We start from the raw sequence: 20,836 nt of genomic DNA, 5'->3' as shown, positions 1-20,836 counted from the left end.
ATCTATGTCCCCCATGACGTCAAGTAAGACCTCTGGGGGCATTCACTTGTTTTTGTTTTTATTTGACACTTTCCCACTGTAGCTGGGACATCCATAGGAGCCCCAGTTACAGGGGAAAACAACCCCTATAGTGATACTAGTCACTGGCAGAGCTGGCCAGGGTCTAGTACGACCCTGCAGCTCTGCAATAGCAGGGCATCCCGGCGGTCACATGAGGTCACTACGGGCTCATGTAGTGAAAGTTACACTTTTACTTTCACTTTTGAGTACACAGTGCTCATTGAGTGCTGTACTCAGGAAAGGAAAAGGCAGAAAGGGTTAAAAACCCCTCCTGCCTTCTCCTCCAGGTTATCAACTGTTACTAACAGCTAACAACTCGTCCTGCCTCTGATTGATTGCAGAGGGCAGGAAACTTAAAGCGCTGCCGTAATTTTACTACAATTTTACAATTGGCGGGGCTTTAAGCCCTGGACCAGATTGCCCTTTTTGCCTTCTCTATGGTCCTGAAATACAAGATTGTGAAGCTTGGTAACAATAGGCTACATTCAGACTTGTCCTACCTAACCACACCCACTTTAGTCTAAGCCCTGCCCACGAGGAGACAGCAGGGTGCAGCAGTCTCTGTAGCTGTGTCCTGGTGCAGCCGGGTTATATGGAGCAGCCGCCTGTCACCTGATGACTCAGCGTAGCTCTGAAGTCGGATTCTTACCTAAATTTAGACTTGGAAATCCTGTGCCTGAAAGACAGAGAAATAGAAATGAGTCAGAAATGCCATTATTCACTCAAGGGGCTGCGAGCGCTCCCCTCCTCCTCCCTGCAACATGAGATGATGACTGTAAGGAAGGAAAGAATTCACTTTCTTTCCCACATCCATTACATGAACTACAACACCCAGCATGCCTCGCAGTCCCACTACACGTATGTCTGTAGAGATCTTCATTAGTGCAACATTCTGCTTTCAGCAAATAAAGAAGGTCAATTCTATAATAAAAACTGATTTGCAGAATGTCACTCTTTCAGAAAAATTGCTTGCTGCAAAATCACAATTTGACTGTGGACTGTTAATATACTCCAGCACCTCTGTTTGCTGTCCATGAATGGGACCTTGTAAAGTGTTTACTTGCAGAGGATGAAAATCTATCCTGGTCCCACAGATTGAAGGTTCCCATTCACAGACAGCAAGCATGGATCTTGAAAATATAAAGGAACTGGAACATAAAGAGTAGGTTAGAATTGTAGACACTTTCAGTATACACCGATCTGGCTTTATTTGCTGGGATTTATTTGCTTTATTTGCTGATGCAGGTAGTTCTGTCTCCGCTGGAGGGACCCCGGCCTCACGACGGGACTTTAGGGGATTCTAGTCATAGATACTTGTATACTGAGTCAGGATACTCACGCCAGCCGGACTCCGCAGCTCTCCTCGTCTACATCTGTGCTGCCGACGTTGTCGGTATTTACAGACTCGGTCTCACTTGTGGGCATGCTCACTGAAAAACAGGACAGAAAAGGCACAAAGCTACGGAAATTCAGGAGAACGCAAGTCAGTGTCAGTTTATATAACCCTCCTTTCCTTGGTAGAAAGTCAGAGACCTCCTCAGCCCCTGAGAGATGTGTCTGGGGTAAAACGGAATATTCTGGGAGAGGGGGGATGCAGCTGCAGCTACATGCTATGAGAGGGGAGAAGCACCAATGGCTCCTGTGTACAACACTACGGAATGTGTGAGCAGCAGCAGGTTACATTGAAGGGGCAAACATGTCACAGCCCCCTTCTATTAGCCGATACTGGAAGACGCTGGAAACGGCACCAAAAAGTGCCACATTTGTCGGCAACTGCGGCTGAAATCCACTGCAAGAATCTGCAGCAAACAATTGGCAAGTTGTGCATGTAAAATCTGTCCGTTTTTCTCTCTAGAACCCCGTCCGCCTCGTCAGGCCAAGAGTTTCGTGGCCCAGCATTACAAACATGGATGGTTTTGCACCAGCAGCCTTTCATGTATCTGAATTTATAGCGGGAGCTGCAACTTGACACGGCTTTCCTGAGTCAGAGCCTTGCTAGTCTACAGCTGGCGGCGCCACCTCGATGTCTCATAGTTCAAAACGGTTATTACAGGGGACTACATTGTCACCACATAAAGCTTAACTACATGTTCTAATCAAGTCTTAGCTGACACTTTTCCTTTAAGGACAAGATAGACACAACTGATTATTGAGTCTGACTCTGGACATTAAGTACACTGAACCCCAAATGTTCCCGGGTGCCGCCGTACAATATAAAAGGGCTGTGAAAATGGGTGTACTCTCCTGGCACTGAGCTGCGCCCGTGCCTTCCAGGCCTCGATTTTCCAGATAATCTTGTTAAATTTAGCGGAGAATTATTTTATGCTTGACTGGATGCCAATAAAGGATGAGAAAAGAGGCCAGAAACAAATCACAGGCAGCGTCGCCCCCTCGCCTGGACCAATGTCTCTGCTCATTACCGCAGGGATATCTTTAGATCACACAGAAGTCGGCTGTCCGCTCGGTGTCATTGGAAGGGAAGGTCAGCTCGTAAATCACAGAGCCGGATGGAAGGTGTCATGGTAGAAGGAGACCTTACGAAGCGTCCTGGGTTACCTCGAGGGTGCAAATATTCCAGATAGAATGGAAAGGAATTGCACTACTAGCAACTGCTTTATACAATGCTATTAATGGGGTATTCTGCCCTCAGCGTGGGGCCGGGATGTGGCATGGGACCACTGTTCCACTGGTGCGGCTAGTAGAGATGGGATCTGCATCTATCAGACATTTATACCATATTCTACGGAGCTACCGTAGATGTCAGAGATTGGAATACCCCTTTAAGAGCAGGTTGGGGGGAGGGGACTCTGACATCCCTCCATGGTGGTCCAGATGGCAGCTTGCAGCTTCACTGAATATAAGATGTTAAGCCCTTTGCTTTCCTTTCCTTGTACTTATCAGATCTTAATTGTACTCTAGCCACATCCAGAGCTGATTTTAGGATTAAGGTATGCAAGCTTTGTGAGTTCACTTTCTCAGATCACCTCCTGCCAGTTCAGGATAGCAGCTCAGCTAAATGTAGATGCAGCTCTGGATGTGACTGCAGAATCAGTACAAATTTCAAGATGTTGCAAATTTTGCTGTTTGGGATCATTAGTCCTGAGATCACAAACAGCTGCTCTGTGGTGCAGTGCCTTATGGGAGATTCACACCTGAATGCTGTTATTTACTAGTGTCAATATATTTCCCACACTGCAAACACTGAACAAAGAGGAAAGGACAGGAGCTTTGCGTGAATTAGAATGCAGCTTTGGATGTGACTTGAGCATAAGACACAATGTTACAGTAATAACTCCCATAATAAGCACTGACTGTTTCGGGGTTTTTCCTCATCGATATCTTCATCTTCGTTCTCAGGGTCTATGTCTTCCGCCTGTGTGATCCAGTCCAAGTAACCCTTCAAGTCTTCTTCAAGTTGCTGTTTCTCCCTCAGTTTCTGAAAGTCGCCACGAGCCTTTGCCTTCTCCCTCTCCTTCGAAAACTCCCTGGTGAGACAGCGGATTAGTGACTAGTTACTTAAATGTAAGGCTAAAAAGACATGCAAGCAGCACACGAAGGTACAAATAATGTGCACCCTCTCCATTATTTGGTCCATCCTGAGCCCCCACACCAACAGCGCACATAAACATAAAGAATGCACAATATTTATGGTGGCACAGTCTCATCTATCTCATTACCAGCTAAGTCTTCAGTTGGGATGGATTCATCCTCCTTCACACGGGCGACACTGCATCGTTGCGAGAAAAATCGCAGCGACATCGCATCGCTGCACCGTGTGATATCGCTGCGATTTTCTCGCAGCAATACCGCGATTTTGTAGAGCTACAAAGTCGCATGTGACGCTACAAAATCGCGTGACTTTGTAGCGTCACGTGCGAAGATTTTCGGGGGGCTTGAAATATAAGCCCTACCCCACAAATAAGCTGTAACTAAAGGAGAGAAAAAAAAGTATACATCACCTCTTCCGTGCTGTTCGGGGTGCCGCCGCAGCTTCTCCCCAGGTCTCGGCACTGATCATCATCTTCATCTTCTGGCCGGGGATTGAAAACTCCTCAGCTGCTTGAAGCGCTGGCTGTGATTGGCTGACACTTAGCCAATCACAGCCAGTGCTCGAAGAATGGCTGTGATTGGTTCAATTACTGCCATTCATCGAGCACTTGCTGTGATTGGCTAAGTGTCAGGCAATCACAGCCAGCGCTTCCAGGAGGCGGGGATTTTTGAATCCCCGGCCAAAAGAGAAAAAGAAGATCAGTGACGGGAGCCGGGGAGAAGCTGCGGCCAGACTGACAGCTCGTCTAAGGTGATGTATGTGTGTGCTTTTTTTTACCCTGCAGATAGGGTTTAGATTATAGCTTTGACAGTAGCATTTGCTACTGTCAAAGTTGCATCGTATCGCATGCAAACTGCGTTTTCGTGCGATGCGAAGCAACAGAGAGGAAGGCTCCATAGGGAAACATCGGCTACAAAACCTCACGTGTCGCGGGCATATCGCTGGACCTGCGAGGTTTGTGTGTCATTTTATAGCATGCTACAAAAAATATCATGTGTGAAGGAACCCATAGGAAACCATGGGCTTCACATACATGCGATTTGTAGCATTGTAGCAATGCTACAAAATCGCGCGACTTTGTCGCCCGTGTGAAGGAGGCCTAAGATGTGTAAAAGGCAAAATGTGCTCATTAACAGCTACCGGGGGGGGGGGGGGGGGGGCTGAGAAGGCTGAGACTCCAAGGCCGCGATCAGGCAGACGGTAGCCACCGTGTTTCTATAATTCAGTGAGGTCCATATTGTGGGAGTTCACTAAGCTTTGCTTCAGGTTTACTGACAGATTTGACTCACTTTTACTAAGTGCAGGATCCCACGACCTCAAGGTGGTCTTCAAAAATATTTAGTCAAACCCCCAGTACCAGCTGTGTCCACAGGGTGGTGCCAGACACATCTTGTTTAACCCCTTAGTGACCAAGCCTGTTTGCGCCTTAATGACCAGGCCAAATTTTGCAAATCTGACATGTGTCACTTTAACATGGAAAAACACCAGAAAGGTTTTGCATATCCAAGCGATTCTGACATTGTTTTTTCGCCACATGTTGTGCTTCATTTAGGCGAAAAAAATAGACCGATAGAAATTGTGTTTATTTATTAAAAGCGCCAAAATTGGGAAAATTTTGAAAAAATCGTCATTTTTTCACATTTCCAACTGCAATATCTTAAATATGTGCAAACATAATATAGAAATTTTTGCTAAGATTTATATTTCCACCCGTTTACTTTATTTTGGGCGCACATTGGAAAAACTTTCGTTTTTTTTTTACTATTTAGGAGACGTACAAATTTAACATTACTTTTTAGCATTTTGAGGAACACTTTGTTTTCCTATACCAAGCCGAGATTGGAAAGGCTCATGAGTGTCAGAATAATAGATACCCCCCCAAATGACCTCATTTTAAAAACTACACCCCTTAATGTATTCACTGAGGGGTGTCATGAGTATTTTGACCCCACAGTTTTTTTTCAGGAATTAATTCAATTTAGAGGAGAAAAAGTAAAATTTCATATTTTTGCAAATCTGTCATTTTAAAGACATATTTTTTTCCTATAGTTTACATGAAAATCAGGATTTACACCCCAAAATGGATACCCCTATTTCTCCCGTGTTCAGAAATATACCCATTGTGGCCCTATTGTTATATCTGAGTCCACAACGGGGCCCAAAATGAAAGGAGTAGTCAGTGTCTTTCAAAACAGAAATTTTGCTTGAAGTCCTTTTAGGCCCCATAGCACACATGTAGAGTTCTTGAGCGCCCAAAACCATAGAAAACCCCCACAAATGACCCCATTTTGAAAACTAGACCCCTTAAGGAATTTATCTAGGGGTGTACTGCATATTTTGACCCCACAGTTTTTGAATGAATTCAAACCAAGCAAAAGGAAAAAATTGTGATTTTCGTTTTTTCGGCAATTCTGTCATTTTAAAAACAGCTTTTTTTGTACAGCACACATATGAAGGAAGACTTGCACCCAAAAATGGATACCCCTGTTTGTCCCGTGTTCAGAGACATACCCATTGTGGCCCTAATCTTATGTCTGGATACACAACGGAGCCCAAAATGAAAGGAGCGACCGGTGGCTTTCGGAACACAAATTTTGCTTGAAGTCCTTTTAGGCCCCATTGCCCACTTGTAGAGTTCTTGAGCACCCAAAACCATAGAGAACCCCCACAAATGACCCCATTTTGAAAACTAGACTCCTTAACGAATTTATCTAGGGGTGTACTGCGCATTTTGACCCCACAGTTTTTGAATAAATTCAAGCAAAGCAAAAGGAAAAAATTTGGATTTTTGTTTTTTTGGCAATTCTGTCATTTTAAAAACAGCTTTTTTTGTACAGCACACATATGAAGGAAGACTTACACCCCAAAATGGATACCCCTGTTTGTGCTGTTTTCAGAAATATACCCATTGTGGCCCTAATCTTATGTCCGCATGCACAACGGGGCCCAAAATAAAAGGAGTAATCGGTGGCTTTCAGAACATAGATTTTGCTTGAAGTCCTTTTAGGCCCCATTGCCCACTTGTAGAGTTCTTGAGCGCCCAAAACCATATAGAACCCCCACAAATGACCCCATTTTGAAAACTAGACCCCTTAACGAATTTATCTAGGGATGTACTGCATATTTTGACCCCACAGTTTTTGAATAAATTCAAGCAAAGCAAAAGGAAAAAAATAGGATTTTCATTTTTTGGGCTATTGTGTCAATTTAAAAACAGGTTTTTTTGTACAGCACACATATAAATGAAGGCTTTCACCCCAAAATGGATACCCCTGTTTGTCCCGTGTTCAGAAACATACCCATTGTGGCCCTAATAGACTTACAGGACCCATGGCTAGGCCTACAATGAAAGGAATACCCGTTGGATTTCAGGGTACCACTGAATAAATTTCAGGCCCCATTGCCCACTTATAGAGCCATTGAGCGGCCAAAACTATAAAGAACCCCCTCAAATGACCCCATTTTGAAAACTAGACCCCTTAACGAATTCATCTAGGGGTGTACTGCGTATTTTGACCCCACAGTATTTGAATGAATCTAAGCAAAGCAGAAGGAAAAAGTTACGATTTTCAATTTTTTTGGCAATTTTTTCAATTTAAAAACGGTTTTTTTGTACAGTGCACATAGGAATGAAGACGTTCACCCCAAAATGGATACCCCCGTTTGTCCCGAGTTCAGAAACATACCCATTGTGGCCCTAATCTACTTACAGGACGCATGGCAAGGCCTATAAAGGACGGAACACCTGTTGGATTTTAGGGCACAACTGAATAAATTCCAGGCCCCATTGCTTATTTGTACAGAATAAAGATTGACTCCCTAAAAATTCCCCCCCTCCCCCTCCACGCCCTTTTTGGCGTTCGCAAATCTTAGATAAAAGTAAAAATGTGAACTGTGTAGTATTTCCGAAGACAGGGGTATTTACGGAGGCTGGTTGGAATGGGCCCATGGGGCAATAAAACCGGGTATCCCCCCCCCCCCTCCTCTCATGCTTTTTGGGGGTATTTCATGACCTCAGTGGCGGGTATGGGGTGTAAAAAGTGGCGTTCCGTGAGTCTCCGTAAGCTTGATGAGGTGCGGCGGTCTCACACAGAAGGCGCTCAACAAGGTGCTCCTGGAACTGCAGGAAGGCGAGCGTTCCCGGGGCTTCTTGTAAAATACGTATCACAGGTAGCGGTCTGAATAACGCCGGGCTCACGCGGGTGCAGGCGGAATCCGCTTGCGGAGGCCCACAGCGGATCCCATCTGTGAGCCCAGCTGTGACCCTGCGTACGGCTGCGTAATGTACTGCGCATAACTGCCTACTCACACAGGCGGTCATGCACAGTACACCTTTGTTTGTATTTCCCGCACCATCGCTTAGCGATGACGCGGGTACCCGCAGCCCGTATACAATGTAGTTGCGTATGGACTGCGGGTATATCCGCGACCACGGAGCACAATGGGCTCTATGTTGCCGATATCCGCAGTAAAATAGAACCTGCTGCGTTCTCTTTTCTGCGAGTGGATTACGCAATTCTGACCCGCTAATGTGAGCGGAATTGTGTAATCCAATGCGATTGATCTGCGTATTACCGCGGATCAGACGCATGCGGAATCCGTAATTCCTATCCGGTCATGTGAGACCGGCCTAAGGTAGATCGCTACCTTTTTATCACGTGACCGGGGACCGCTCAACGAGGCCACCCATCACTGCTCCAGGCTCTCTGTGACCGTTGGTCGCTGGGAGCAAGGAGATTTTAAGTTTCCTGGGCTCCCTGACTCCTGCGCATGTGTCCGGCTTTTTGCCGGCAATCGCATGTGCAGAATCCTGGAAGGTCCACGGAGGAAGATCGCGTCGGGATTCAAATACGCAGGCCTCCGGTAAAAAGATTCATCTCCTCTCACCGATCGCATCAGTGAGGGGAGATGAAACTTCAAATTTTTTTTTTTACTTTTACGTGATCGCCATTATTGGATAATGGCGAACACGTGACCAGGAACCGCTCACTGCGGACCCCCATTAAATCTCCATGCTCTTGGCTACGTTTTGTAGCCAGGAGCAGGGAGAATTTAAATTATCCTGGCAATCCACAGCTTTTGCGCATGCGCCCGCCATTTTGGCGACGGGCGCGTGTGCAGAAGCTGTGGTAAGGTCCGCGGATAAATCTGGGGGCCTTAGGTACGTACTTTCATCCTCCCTCACGGATATGATCCATGAGGGGAGATGAAACGTACGCTTTTTAAACTTTTAAAAACTTTTTTTTACTTTTTTTTTTTTTTAACTTTTTTACACTTTTTTTTCACTTTACATGATCACTGTCATCCATTGGATGACAGTGATCATGTCCCCGGTATAATCTCTCTGCTCCTAGCTACACATGGCAGCCAGAAGCAGAGGGATTTTAAATTCCCCGGGGCTCGAGCCCGTCTGTGCACGCGCCCGATGTCAATCATCGGGCGCGCATGCGCAGACGGGGATTCGGGTCCCGGGACATCGGGACACCGCTGAGGACTGGGGGTGAGTATTTTCACCTCCCCTCATGGATCCGATCCATGAGGGGAGGTGAAACTGACTTTTTTAAAACTTTTTTTTAACTTTTTCGCGATCGCCGCTAACCATTGGATAACGGCGATCGCGGTACCGGGGACCGCTCACCGCAGTCCCCGCTGACATCTCCTGCCTCCCGGCTACCTACAGGAGCCGGGAGCCAGGAGATTTTAAATCTCCCGCGCCGCCGGGCCTTCTGCGCATGCGGCTGACGTAATGCCGCCTGGCGCGCATGCGCAGAAGACCGGCTTCGGGCCCCGGAGCGGCAGGAGAGCGGGGAGCAGCGTGCCAGACCTCGGTGAGAAATTTCAGCTGCTCCGATGGATCCGATCCATCGGAGCAGCTGAATCTTTAACTTTTATGTACTTTTATTTACTTTTTTTGCGATCGGCGCTATCCATTGCATAGCGCCGATCGCAATGCCGGGGGGGGCTCCGAACAGCCCGGGATGACAGCTCCATGCTGTCAGCTACCTGCGGACACCGACAGCATGGAGCTGTCACGTCCACAGCCCGAGGGGCACTATTCTCTGCAGGAAGCATGTTTTTACGTCCTCAGAGAATAGAGCCCACTTCGGGAGGACGTAAAAACACTATGGGCTGGTCGTTAAGGGGTTAATATGTCTACTCTTGCATAAAGGACTTTGCAGACTATCCCGGGCAGTTATCCTATATGGTGTCACTTCTGTTCAGGGCGCGTTCATCTCCGAGTTTATAGATTCCGTTTTCCTGTTTGACCTTGGGTGCAAGAACGGATCCATCCTTTCACTGAACCAAACGGTGCTGAATGAACTCTGTTAACTTTAATAGTGTCGGACGGGCTTCTGATATGCCCTTAGCTTACAAGCGCTGCAGCGCTAGTCACAGAAATCTGCAATGGAGACTCCAAACGCAACCTCTGACGCCTATGTCTGGAAGTTCTAATACACAGTATTACGGACAGTATAGTCCAGAGATCATGCAGTTTTCCTGCCTCCTTAGCTTAAAACGAACATTATACATCAATTACCAATAGAATTTAACCCCTTAAGCAGCCCCCATTCTCTCTTTTATCATTGTTGCAGTCTGATAGCAGTAACTTTGTACATATATATTTTTGGAGTATCAGTGCTTGTTTTTTGCAGCATGAATTGTATTTTTCAATATCACCTGATTAGGATATGTTATATTTACTGATTTTTATTGAACGGTTTATCCAGTGAAATACTATTGATAAAAAATTATCAGGATACGTCATCAATAGTTGATCAACTGGGATTGCTTGCTCGGGCCCCCGACCGATCAGCTGAGCGAGCGCATGCTGTCTGCACCGCAAAAACATTGACATCAATGGGAGCCGTGCCTGCAGTTACAAGCCCCGGCCACTACACAATAAATTAAAAAATTGCCCCTTTTTTAATGTATCAAATTTTGCAGGGTTCATGGCTTGACTCAAGTAACACGTTAAAGCAGAAAACAAAGATGGGCGCACCTGCTTCTCTGACTATCTGAAGCATATTGTGCATGGTGTATATCGGTAGTCCAAGACACTACACGGCTGGTGGAGCTCACATGGACCGAAATCACTTCAAGGTTTAGTGTCTTACACTAGTGATGCACACTAAGGTCTCACACAGCGTTTTTTGGATTTTGGTCACAGGACCGAACTATGCCTATTTCTTGTGTAATTACGAAGAAGAAAAAGTGACACAAGCATTCCCTATTGATTTCATGTGTAAGTACTCCGTGTCTGCGCATGTATCATATGTATTCACTGTGTATTTGCACGTTCCTATTGATTTCTATCGGCTATTTTGGTGCGTAATATGCACCAAAATAAGACATGCTATGGCCCAATGTATATCAATGAAGTTTTAGCACAAATGGGCTCATGAGTGAGCCCTTATGCACAATGTGTGTCAGTTAGTCAGAGATGCGGGTGCAGCCATCTTTGTCCAGGCTCGCTTTAACTCCATGGGTCGGTACGATTACGGCGATATTTTGTCTTTTTTATATTTTTTTGCACAGCAAATTTATTTTTTCCAGCATTTTTCTATTGCATGTGATCGTATCACTGATGGACAATAGGTGAACAGACGGAGCCAACTCACTCAGTATTAAAGGGTTTATACTGCTGGGATCAGAGTTATTGCTGACTCTAGCAGTTGTGACAGCTATGTGTGTCACTTGTGCTCTTGCTGCTGATACACAGTAGTATATAGTATATACAAGTCAATGAGCAGTAAGCAACCCTTAGATATCCTTAGATATATGCTGTATATATTTTGTCCGGGACTTTACCATTGATGACATTTCCTTGCAATAGGTCATAATTGGCTGATTGGTGGGGTCCACCGCTTGGGATCCTCACTGATCAGCAGATCGCCAGGCCCGTTTCTGATGTGGACAACGCTGTATGTATACCAACCTGGGCCACGGTAACACAGACACCGCTATCTGCTTCCAGCGTTATCAGCACTGACAACAGATCAGCAATCAGCTGATCAATGGGGACCCTGAGCAGCGAACCCCCGCCAATAAACTACTAATAACCTGTCCTGGGGATAGGTCATAAATTGAAAAAGTCCTGGCCAATCCCTTTAATATCCCATCATGCACTGCATCTTCTGTAGGCAGAAGAGGGGCCAGTATGACTATGAAAGTACTTAGGCATGAGGCATTGTGTGCCTTGTGTATCTATTATGTCACCAGATTAAACACAGATATTTCACATATTTCCACAAAAAACAAGTGCAAGCTCTTGTGGCGAGTCTCAGTATCTGCCGGCTCTTCCTGTATAGTTCCTGAAGTTTTGCAGAGTCGTGTGGGTTACAGTGTTATCAGTTTTAAACATTTTTATTCAGCATATTATTTGCCAGATGAAAAGGCTGCAGTTGTATCTGCGCCGAGATAAAGGGCAGGCAACGCGGCGCAGCTGCTTATGGTGGTAATAAGTACAGCTCTGGCTCTTGAGTGCTTACGTCTCCGTCACTGAACCTGTAATTTCCAGCAACACAAATCACAAGCGCTTCTGTCTAGGGCTGCGGGCTAGGACTGGAGGGACAGTATTGTTAGCAGAGAAAGGCAGGGGACATGGAGGGACAGTACTGTCAGCCTGAGATGGCTTGTATGTCATGAAGGAGGGCTGCTGACAACGGACCATGTCCAGGGAACATTGGGACCTTCATTAAACTCAAGCTTGGGGGTGCACAGTCCTCAGTTCTGGCCTACTGGTTGTACAGAAGTCAGTCAGCACTCATTACACCCCACGTCCCCCCGAGAACAGGCCATACAGGAACTACACAGCTGTGTGCACATGGCACTGCTTGTTCTGTATAATCTGATTCATACAGAACGATTACCCTTCAGAAAAACGCCGGATCATTCGAATTTGAGGGATAATCACTCAGTGTAAACTCGGCCAATGATCGAACAATGAATGAGATTTCATTTACTTATTGGTCGTCCTTCAATTTCATGCAATTTACATTTGGAGTATAATACAGGATGTAACTCAGGAGCAGTACAGGATCAGTAATGTATGTACACAGTGACTCCACCAGCAGAATAGTGAGTGCAACTCTGGAGTAAGGTGTGGTTTGTTGGAGCTCCTCAGAGAACCAGGGTGGGGTTGCAGTCCCAGCTGGAAGCTTGTTTTGGATCCCAGCATCAGAGCACGTAGCTGGGCTTCCTTTTCTATGGAGTCCTGCAACCCCCCCCCCCCCGGCTTCGGTCGGAGGGGGGAAGTTCTGAGAAGCAGCGACAACACCATCAGCGGTGCTGGCGGCTTACGTGGTTTCAGCAGCAACAACCAGGAAAGCCGGAGCAGCTAGTAAAGCTGCGAAGAGAGAGGGTCCGTGGGGGCTAAAATCTATACCCACGCAAACAAAGATGTCTCTAAAATGTCTTAGCTGGAACGTCCGAGGGCTCGGCACAGCACTCAAATGTAGGATAGTATTCACATATATCAGACAACTAAGTCCACACGTCATCAGCCTGCAGGAGACTCATCTCATTCGAGAAAAGGCAGACACCCTCTCAAAACCATGGATCCAGTGGGCCTCCCACTCCTTTCACACCTCCTCCTCTAGGGGCGTTTCCGTACTAATCCATAAGTCGGTACGCTGGAACCCAATCGTCACCCGCAGAGACCCCGAAGAGACCCCGAAGGAAGGTTCATATTCATATATGGAGAAACAGACTCCAAACCATACATCATCCTATCTATATACAACCCACCTCACAACAATCTCCACCTCCTACAGACTGCTATTGCGTTTGCACACCACTACCCTATGGCGGAGGTAATCTGCCCAGGTGACTTCAATATGATAATGGATCCGATCAAAGACAAATTTCACACACCCTCTAACCCCACCCCTACCTCAAACTCCCCCCTGAAACAACTAATTGAGAGTGTCGGATGGGTCGACCTCTGGCGACACCACCACCCCGAAAAACGGGAATATACCTGCCACTCACCGGGCCACAACGCGCTGACAAGAATCAACTATATATTCAGCTCCACAGAACTGGCGATATACCTCTCAAACATAACACACTGCCCGAGAGGCATCTCAGACCACAGCCCCATATTATTAACCCTAAAATTCCCCCAAATCAAAATAAGGCCCACCTGGAAACTACACCCATTCTGGCTCAAACTTATCGGAACGGATGACCAGATGCCATTCCACATCTCCCTATTTTTGGATGCCCATCAAGATAACACTCATCCGGCCCTGAAATGGGACACCCTCAAGGCCTATATTAGAGGATTCCTCAAATCTGCCATCACACACATTAAAAAATCAACATCACAAGCCGATAAAGAGATAGAAAATCAGACCCTGGAAGCCGAGAGAACATACATATCAACCCCCACCGAAGCCAATAAAGCAGCCTGGCTTAGTCTATCCCGACTCCATAAACAACAAATACACGTCAAGGCTAAACGCCAACTATTCTTCTCCAAACAACACTACATTGAGCTAGGAAACCAATCCAGCCACCTACTCGCCAACCTTATAAAACGAGAAAACCATACAAACACGATCCTTAAGATCAAAAATCAACATGGAACAGAGGTCACCGACGCCCCATCTATTACAAATAGCTTTAAAGAATTTTACGCTAACCTATACACTTCCTCCTCCCATAACACGTTGACAGACATTCTAAATTATCTAAGCGACCTAAATTTCCCAACCCTCTCCAAGGAACAGGTCGACCTCCTAGAGGCGCCCTTCACTCTGGAAGAGATCCAACTAACAATTCAGGAAATGGCCCTTAACAAATCACCAGGCCCCGATGGTCTCCCAATAGAGACATATCGCAAATACCTCGAACAACTAGGCCCGCAACTCCTCGAAGTATTAAACCAAGCGCAACTAGACAAAACACTCCCAACCTCATTTTACAAAGCCTCAATAGTAGTGATTCTGAAACCTGGAAAGGACCCTACAGACTGCGGCTCCTATAGACCGATATCACTGGTAAATGCAGACTATAAGATCCTAACTAAAATTCTGGCCACCAGACTGAATCAGGTGATCCTTTCCATCATACACCCCGATCAGACGGGCTTTATGCCAGGAAAATCCACAACCATAAACATCCGCAGAGTCCAGACAGCCATCCAACTAGGCACACAACACAACATGCCATGGGCCCTGGTATCACTTGACATGGCAAAAGCCTTTGACTCGGTGGAATGGGCTTTTCTGGAAGCATGCTTGATCCGCTTTGGATTTGGACCTAACTTCCAACAATGGGTCAAAACCATATATAAGTCCCCAAGCGCAAACGTCATAGTCAATGGTATCCCATCGGCGGAATTCCAACTGACAAGAGGCACCCGACAAGGATGCCCTCTATCCCCGGCCTTGTTCGCCATAGCCATCAAGGCATTAGCAATCCGATTGAGAAACTCCCCCAATGTGACAGGCATCAAATGGGCAGACCATGAAAGCAAACTAGGACTATACGCAGACGATACAATCCTATTCTTATCAAACCCATCAACCTCCTTCGCCCAAGCCATGACACATATAGACAGATTCTCCCATTTTTCCGGATTAAATGTCAACTGGGCCAAATCAACAATCCTTATCACAGAGGCTAACCCAAAAAACGATCCCCACGTCGAGAAATATGGATTAAAACCAGTCTCAAAATTCAAATATCTGGGAATGATCATGTCATACGACCACAACAATGCAATAACAGACAACATAAACCCACTTCTAGAAAACATAAAACTCAAACTGAAACGATGGGCTAAACTACCACTATCCGTAGCCGGGCGCATAAATCTAATTAAAATGGTCATCCAGCCCAAATCCCTATATATATTTCAACATATGCCAGTGAGTGTCCCCAAACGCCTTTTCAGGACTTTAAACTCCTTAATCACAACATTTATTTGGAACTCCTCGCGCTCCAAGCTGAGCCTATCGATCCTACAAAGACCTAAAGAACAAGCCGGAATGGCCCTTCCAGACCTCCGGCTTTATTACCTAGCAGGACAATTGCGAAACATCAGAGCCTGGGTTTTAGGAAAAGAACTACCTATAGCAGACAGACAACTTGCGAAACAAGTAACTGGTCACAATCTCCTGAATTTCCTAGAATTCCCGGAGCGCACCAAAACCACTGAACTAACCCCACTTCACAAACTGGCTCTTAATGTATGGAAAGAAGCAAAGACACTGCAGAACTACCAGGGGGTGTTGCCGGAACTTCCCCTCTGGAATAACCCTGGCCTCACCGCACTACAGTCAGTTCCAGACCCACAATACTGGATCGCCCAAGGGGCACATACACTAAATGATATATATATAGATGGAACACTCCCCACATTTACGCAACTGCGCGATAAGCTGCAGGCCCCACACCTCCAGCTATTCAGGTTTTTTCAACTGAGACATGCCCTAAACTCCCAATTCCCCCCCCCCCCCCCCTCGGCCCGTATATCTAAGTTCCCCACAATAGGCATCCTCAAATCCCAAGGACCCAAAGGCCTAATATCAGCCCTATATACACACCTCCTCTCAGCCAAAATAAATCCGAATCCTCTCCCAGCATACGATAGATGGAAACTCGCCATCACGTCCCTCACACCTGAGGAGTGGCAAGACATCTCTGAATCCCACCTGTCAGTGTCACCAGCTGTAAACAATAAGCTAATACAACTGTACATTATTCACCAAGCCTACCTTACCCCCAACCGATTACACAAAATGCGTAGCACCACCTCAGACTCATGCCAGAGATGCCGCCAACCAAGAGCGGACTTTTGGCACCTGATCTGGGAATGTCACTTTGTCAGGGAGTTTTGGTCAAAGGTGACAAACCTCCTGAACTCACTTCTACAACCCCCACTATCCATGGAACTAGACCCCAAGGTGGCGCTGTTCAGCTTGCTGGAAAAGGAAGTGTGGCCATACCACACCCGCGTGTTTCTCGAAAAGACACTATTCCTAGCCCGTAAAGAAATAGCCATGAAATGGATGGCAACAGAGCCCCCCTCGGTCCCACAATGGGTCCAGTCCGTAAACACAGTAACCTCATACGAAAAAATCATATATCAAAAAAGAGGATGCCCGACCAAATTCCAAAAAGTATGGGGAGCCTGGCTAGACTCTCACTCTACCCTGACCACCGATTAAAACTTAAACTTACCTCACGTTAATCCCCCCCCCCCTTTTTCCATTCCGTAATACCCCCCCTCCCCACTGACAAGCGCTTGGAAGAGCTACAACCCCGAATCCCCTAACTCCAAAAGGAAAAAGGAAGAGCAGAGTCCGATGTTATTTTATTGTTCTTTTATATAAATTTAAAAGTTTACTGTTACAATATGCGAACAGATAGTTCGAGAGACACAGCAACTAAGTTGATGTTAATCCAATATATACAACCGTTACTGTCTATATCACCATGTGTAATGTAAAGTTTACTTCACTGTGTATCTCACAAACTGCATACTATCAATAAATAAAACGAATTTAAAAAAAAAGAGAGAGGGTCCGGGTCGCAGGCGCAGTGACATGGCCCAGCAGGTTGGTGCAGCCGCATCTGACAGCGCCGGAAGCGAGATGATGACCCGCAGTCAAACTCGCAGCCAAATGCTCGGCAAAGGAGGTAAGCCACAGTGGAGTGATCGTCGGAAAGGGGAATCTGTGGTAGAGCTGGCCTCCCGTCTGGCCACCAGCATGGCAGACTATGAGCGTGCGGGGAGAGAAATCCTCCTGCAGAAGGAGAAGCTGCGGTCAGCCAGGTCACTGAAGGACCAGACCGCCGCTAAAGGCAAAAGAGATGCAATCAGCAAGTCCATACAGGACTGTAAAAACTGCATACAAAGGTGCAAGGAAGAGAGGGACAGGATTCTCGAGCAAAGTGGTCCCTTTAAGGAAAAATTACTTAACAGTGATAGATTTTCCAAAATAGCATCAGGACACAGTGGTCACAAGGAGGCTGATCACTCCAGCGATGGAGACAGCGGTGGTGACAGCACTGACGAGGATGCCTATGAGGATAGCCTGAGGGAGCAGCCTGTCTGCTCAGGAGAGCAGACCCAGAGTGGCACTACAACCACCAGCAGCCTCCGGCCGGTGCAGGTTGCGCTGCCTGCAACCTCCGGGGATTCGGATGCGGAGGAAGATAAAAGCGATGGAGGCGCTTTGATAATGCAGCAGATACGGCTGTTGGAATCTCTCCCTAATATGAGTGGCCTCCAGTTTGGTGGTGATGATCTACCGGAGGAGGATGTCAAGATCAAGGCGAAAAAATGGAAAAAAAGAACTTGGTGCAGGAGAAGTATGTGTATGTGACGGGGGGCGCTGGTTTGGCTGCAAAGTCGGATCAGGGCACCCCCACCCTGAGAACCCCGGTTTCTGACTCTGCAGTGGGTTTTGAACATGGGAACAGGGATAAAGGAGTTAAACTGGCCGGGTCTTCTGTCCCTGTTTCAGTTAGTGTAGTGACAGAAACAGCCAGCAGGGCGGCCAGCACAGGACAAGGCAAGGTGGCAAAACAGTTTGGCAGTGGCGGAACTGCCAGCGCCAGTAAGGCCAGTGATGCGGAGGGTGCTGCGGGGTCGGGATCGGGGGTCCCCCGTGCGACAGGTCGGTCTGCAGTTGTCCCTCAGTCTAGGTCCCAGTCTAGGTCCCAGGCACCCAGGGATGTGGAGGCTGCTGGCAAAAGTAAAAAAAAAAACAAAAATAAAAATACTAAAAGTGCCGGAATACAGAGTGCTGACCATGGGGGGGGTCATTACGGTGGTTGCAGCTGCGCAAGATGGGGCAGCAGTGCCACCCCCTAGGTCTACCAAGGGCCAAAATAAAAAAGCTGCTTCTAACCCCAAGTCTGGTCCAGAAGGTCTTGGTATGAAAGGTGCGGATATGTCTGGTGCGCCCTGTGTGTCTGATGCTCCGACGCACTCGGAGGCACGGGCTGCAGCTACTGTTCCCAGCACAGGGGCACCTACTGTAAATATAGGCACAGGTTCTGGGCATAGTCAGGGCATATCACAGGTTCCAGTTGCCCCTCCGGCGGCGACTACAGCTGGTAGGAGTTATGCCAGTGTCGCCGCTGGAGGGGAGGGATCCTCCTTGTCTCCAGGCTCTAGAGAGGGCGTATTGCAACAGCGCCTCCTGGGGGCTCTACGGAAGGGGGAGAGTTCAATCACAGTTGGAGGAAGAGAGGTGAACCTATCTCTTTGGACAGAGAGACACGGCTTGGGAGCCTTCTGAGAGCAAAGGGGGGAGACCGTATGGTCCCCACCAACACCCGGGCAGGACGCAGGTCGTAGGAATGTGGTCCGTCTTCGTTGGAGAGGCAATGATACATGCCCCCCGAGGGCGAGGGTAGTGGAGCTTCTACTGAAGATGGGCTTCAGGGTGGTTGACATCTTTGCCCTGATCCATCCCTTCGGCACGTCTGAGTTTGACATCAGTTTCGTTCGCCCAGAGGGTCTAGAACTCTTCTGGGGGAATTACGAGCTGATGAAAAGCGAGCCCGGCTGGCGAGACTTTGCCGTCCAGGTGGTGTCTCGCCAGAACGAAGTCAAGAAGGTGACCGTTTTGACTCGTAACGAGTCGCTTTCTTGTTTTGATATAATGACGTGGCTCAGCAGGTACGGAGAGGTGATGGAGATGCCCAAAAAGAACAAGGATGAGCACGGCATATGGTCCGGGGCCTGGACGTTCATGGTCAAGCTGAAGCGTTCAGGTAACTCAGTGGCACACATACCTTCTGCAGCCTTCCTCGGTAGGGATCGTATCTTGGCCTTTTACCAGGGGCAGCCGAAGCTCTGCCACAGGTGCGGCGACCCCTCACACTTCAGCTCTGCTTGTAAGACCTTGAAGTGCGCTCTGTGTGGGGGTCTGGGTCATCTAGCCGCCTCCTGTGCGGAGATTAGGTGTAACCTGTGTGGTGACCTCGGTCACCCATTTAGTCGCTGTCCGCGCTCCTTTGCCAATGCGGTCTCAGCACCTACGGATGGGGGTCATGATGCGGCCTCCGGGTATGAGGGGACCAGCAGAGGTGGAGGAGCTCAGGAGCCAGGGAAGAACCGGCAAAAGACGCCTGCGGAGCAGAGGCGTCAGGAGAAACGCAGACGGAGCAGGGAGCTGACAGGAGCGCCCTCAGCAGGTGGGTCGATGGTGGCCCCTGTTCCAGAAGCAAATCTTGCGGCTGAGGCTTTGAGGGACAGCGATTTAGATGAAGAGGACAGGAGGATCCAGAGAGAGGAGACCAACTCTGCAGATTCCTCCCACTGTGAAAGTGTGGATGAGGAAGGCAAGAGGTGGCTAGAGAAACGGCGTAAGCTAGGTGCCACGAGGAGGAAGCGAAGGGGGGATTCAAGATCTTCTCCCACCCCAGGCCAAGTACTGGAAGGAAAAGCCTGCTCGCCTCCAGTTGGACTCTCCAATAGGTTCCGAGCCCTCCGAGACATCTCTTCCTCCTCTTCTGAGGGGGAGGCGGAGGGCAAGGTTCCTAGGGCAAAGGGGGGGGTCAACAGGGGGCGCTGAGTCTCCACCTCGTGAAGCATAGTTCCTTTCGGGGTGGAGGCTACTCTGGAACCTGGAAACAAGGACGACGGGGTCAGGGGATCCCCTGCTATGGACACATCTGTGTCCAAAAAAAGAGGCAAGGGGCTTTCCTCTGACCCCGAGGAAGCGGGTGTGAGGAAGAAAGCCGTCTAATTTAATCACTCATGATGGCGGCACCCACTCCGCTGACTCTGGCATCAATTAACGTTGCCAGCATTAAGTCTGATACGGCTAGATTTGCGGCCCTTGATTTTCTCGGCCGCGTTGAAGCCGACATTTTATTTTTGCAGGAGACCAGGCTGTCTGATTTGGCAGCCATACATAAGGCAGAAAGGGAATGGAGGTCAGGCCCTTCCTACTGGTCTCTTGCGGCCGAGCCGTATAGCGGAGTGGCGGTCCTTTTTACCGCAGCGGTTAAATGCCGACGAGTTACTGAATTAGAAATGGGAAGGTGCCTGATCTTAGATGTCCTCATGAAGGGACAAGAATTGAGACTTGTCAACATCTACGGTCCCCAGTCAAAAAAGGACAGGAAGAGTCTCTTTATGAGGATCAAGCCCTACCTTTTTACCAGCCGCCAAGTTGTCTTTGGAGGTGACTTTAATGCAGTCACAAGAGCCCGTGATAGGGGAGGCTCTGGAGACAGGCGGTTGACTTTTGACAG

The 20,836-nt window shown here is 47.8% G+C and overlaps 1 protein-coding gene across 5 annotated transcripts in view; it reads right to left on the bottom strand.

The window, feature by feature from the left end:
* CACNA1C (calcium voltage-gated channel subunit alpha1 C) overlaps window positions 1-20,836 on the bottom strand; it is a 346,433-nt gene that overhangs the window by 109,434 nt on the left and 216,163 nt on the right. For all 5 annotated transcript variants that reach the window (XM_066590969.1, XM_066590965.1, XM_066590968.1 and 2 more), the window contains exons 9-11: window positions 3,373-3,545; window positions 1,400-1,490; window positions 710-736 (exon numbers count right to left, since the gene is read on the bottom strand). In XM_066590969.1, the coding sequence (XP_066447066.1) occupies window positions 710-736; window positions 1,400-1,490; window positions 3,373-3,545 (291 nt within the window). The remainder of the gene's footprint in view (window positions 1-709; window positions 737-1,399; window positions 1,491-3,372; window positions 3,546-20,836) is intronic.

The sequence above is a fragment of the Eleutherodactylus coqui genome, chromosome 2 (assembly GCF_035609145.1).
Source record: "Eleutherodactylus coqui strain aEleCoq1 chromosome 2, aEleCoq1.hap1, whole genome shotgun sequence".
Taxonomy (NCBI): domain Eukaryota; kingdom Metazoa; phylum Chordata; class Amphibia; order Anura; family Eleutherodactylidae; genus Eleutherodactylus; species Eleutherodactylus coqui.
Note: the sequence above shows the minus strand (reverse complement) of the source record. Positions and strands in the feature narration are given on the sequence as shown.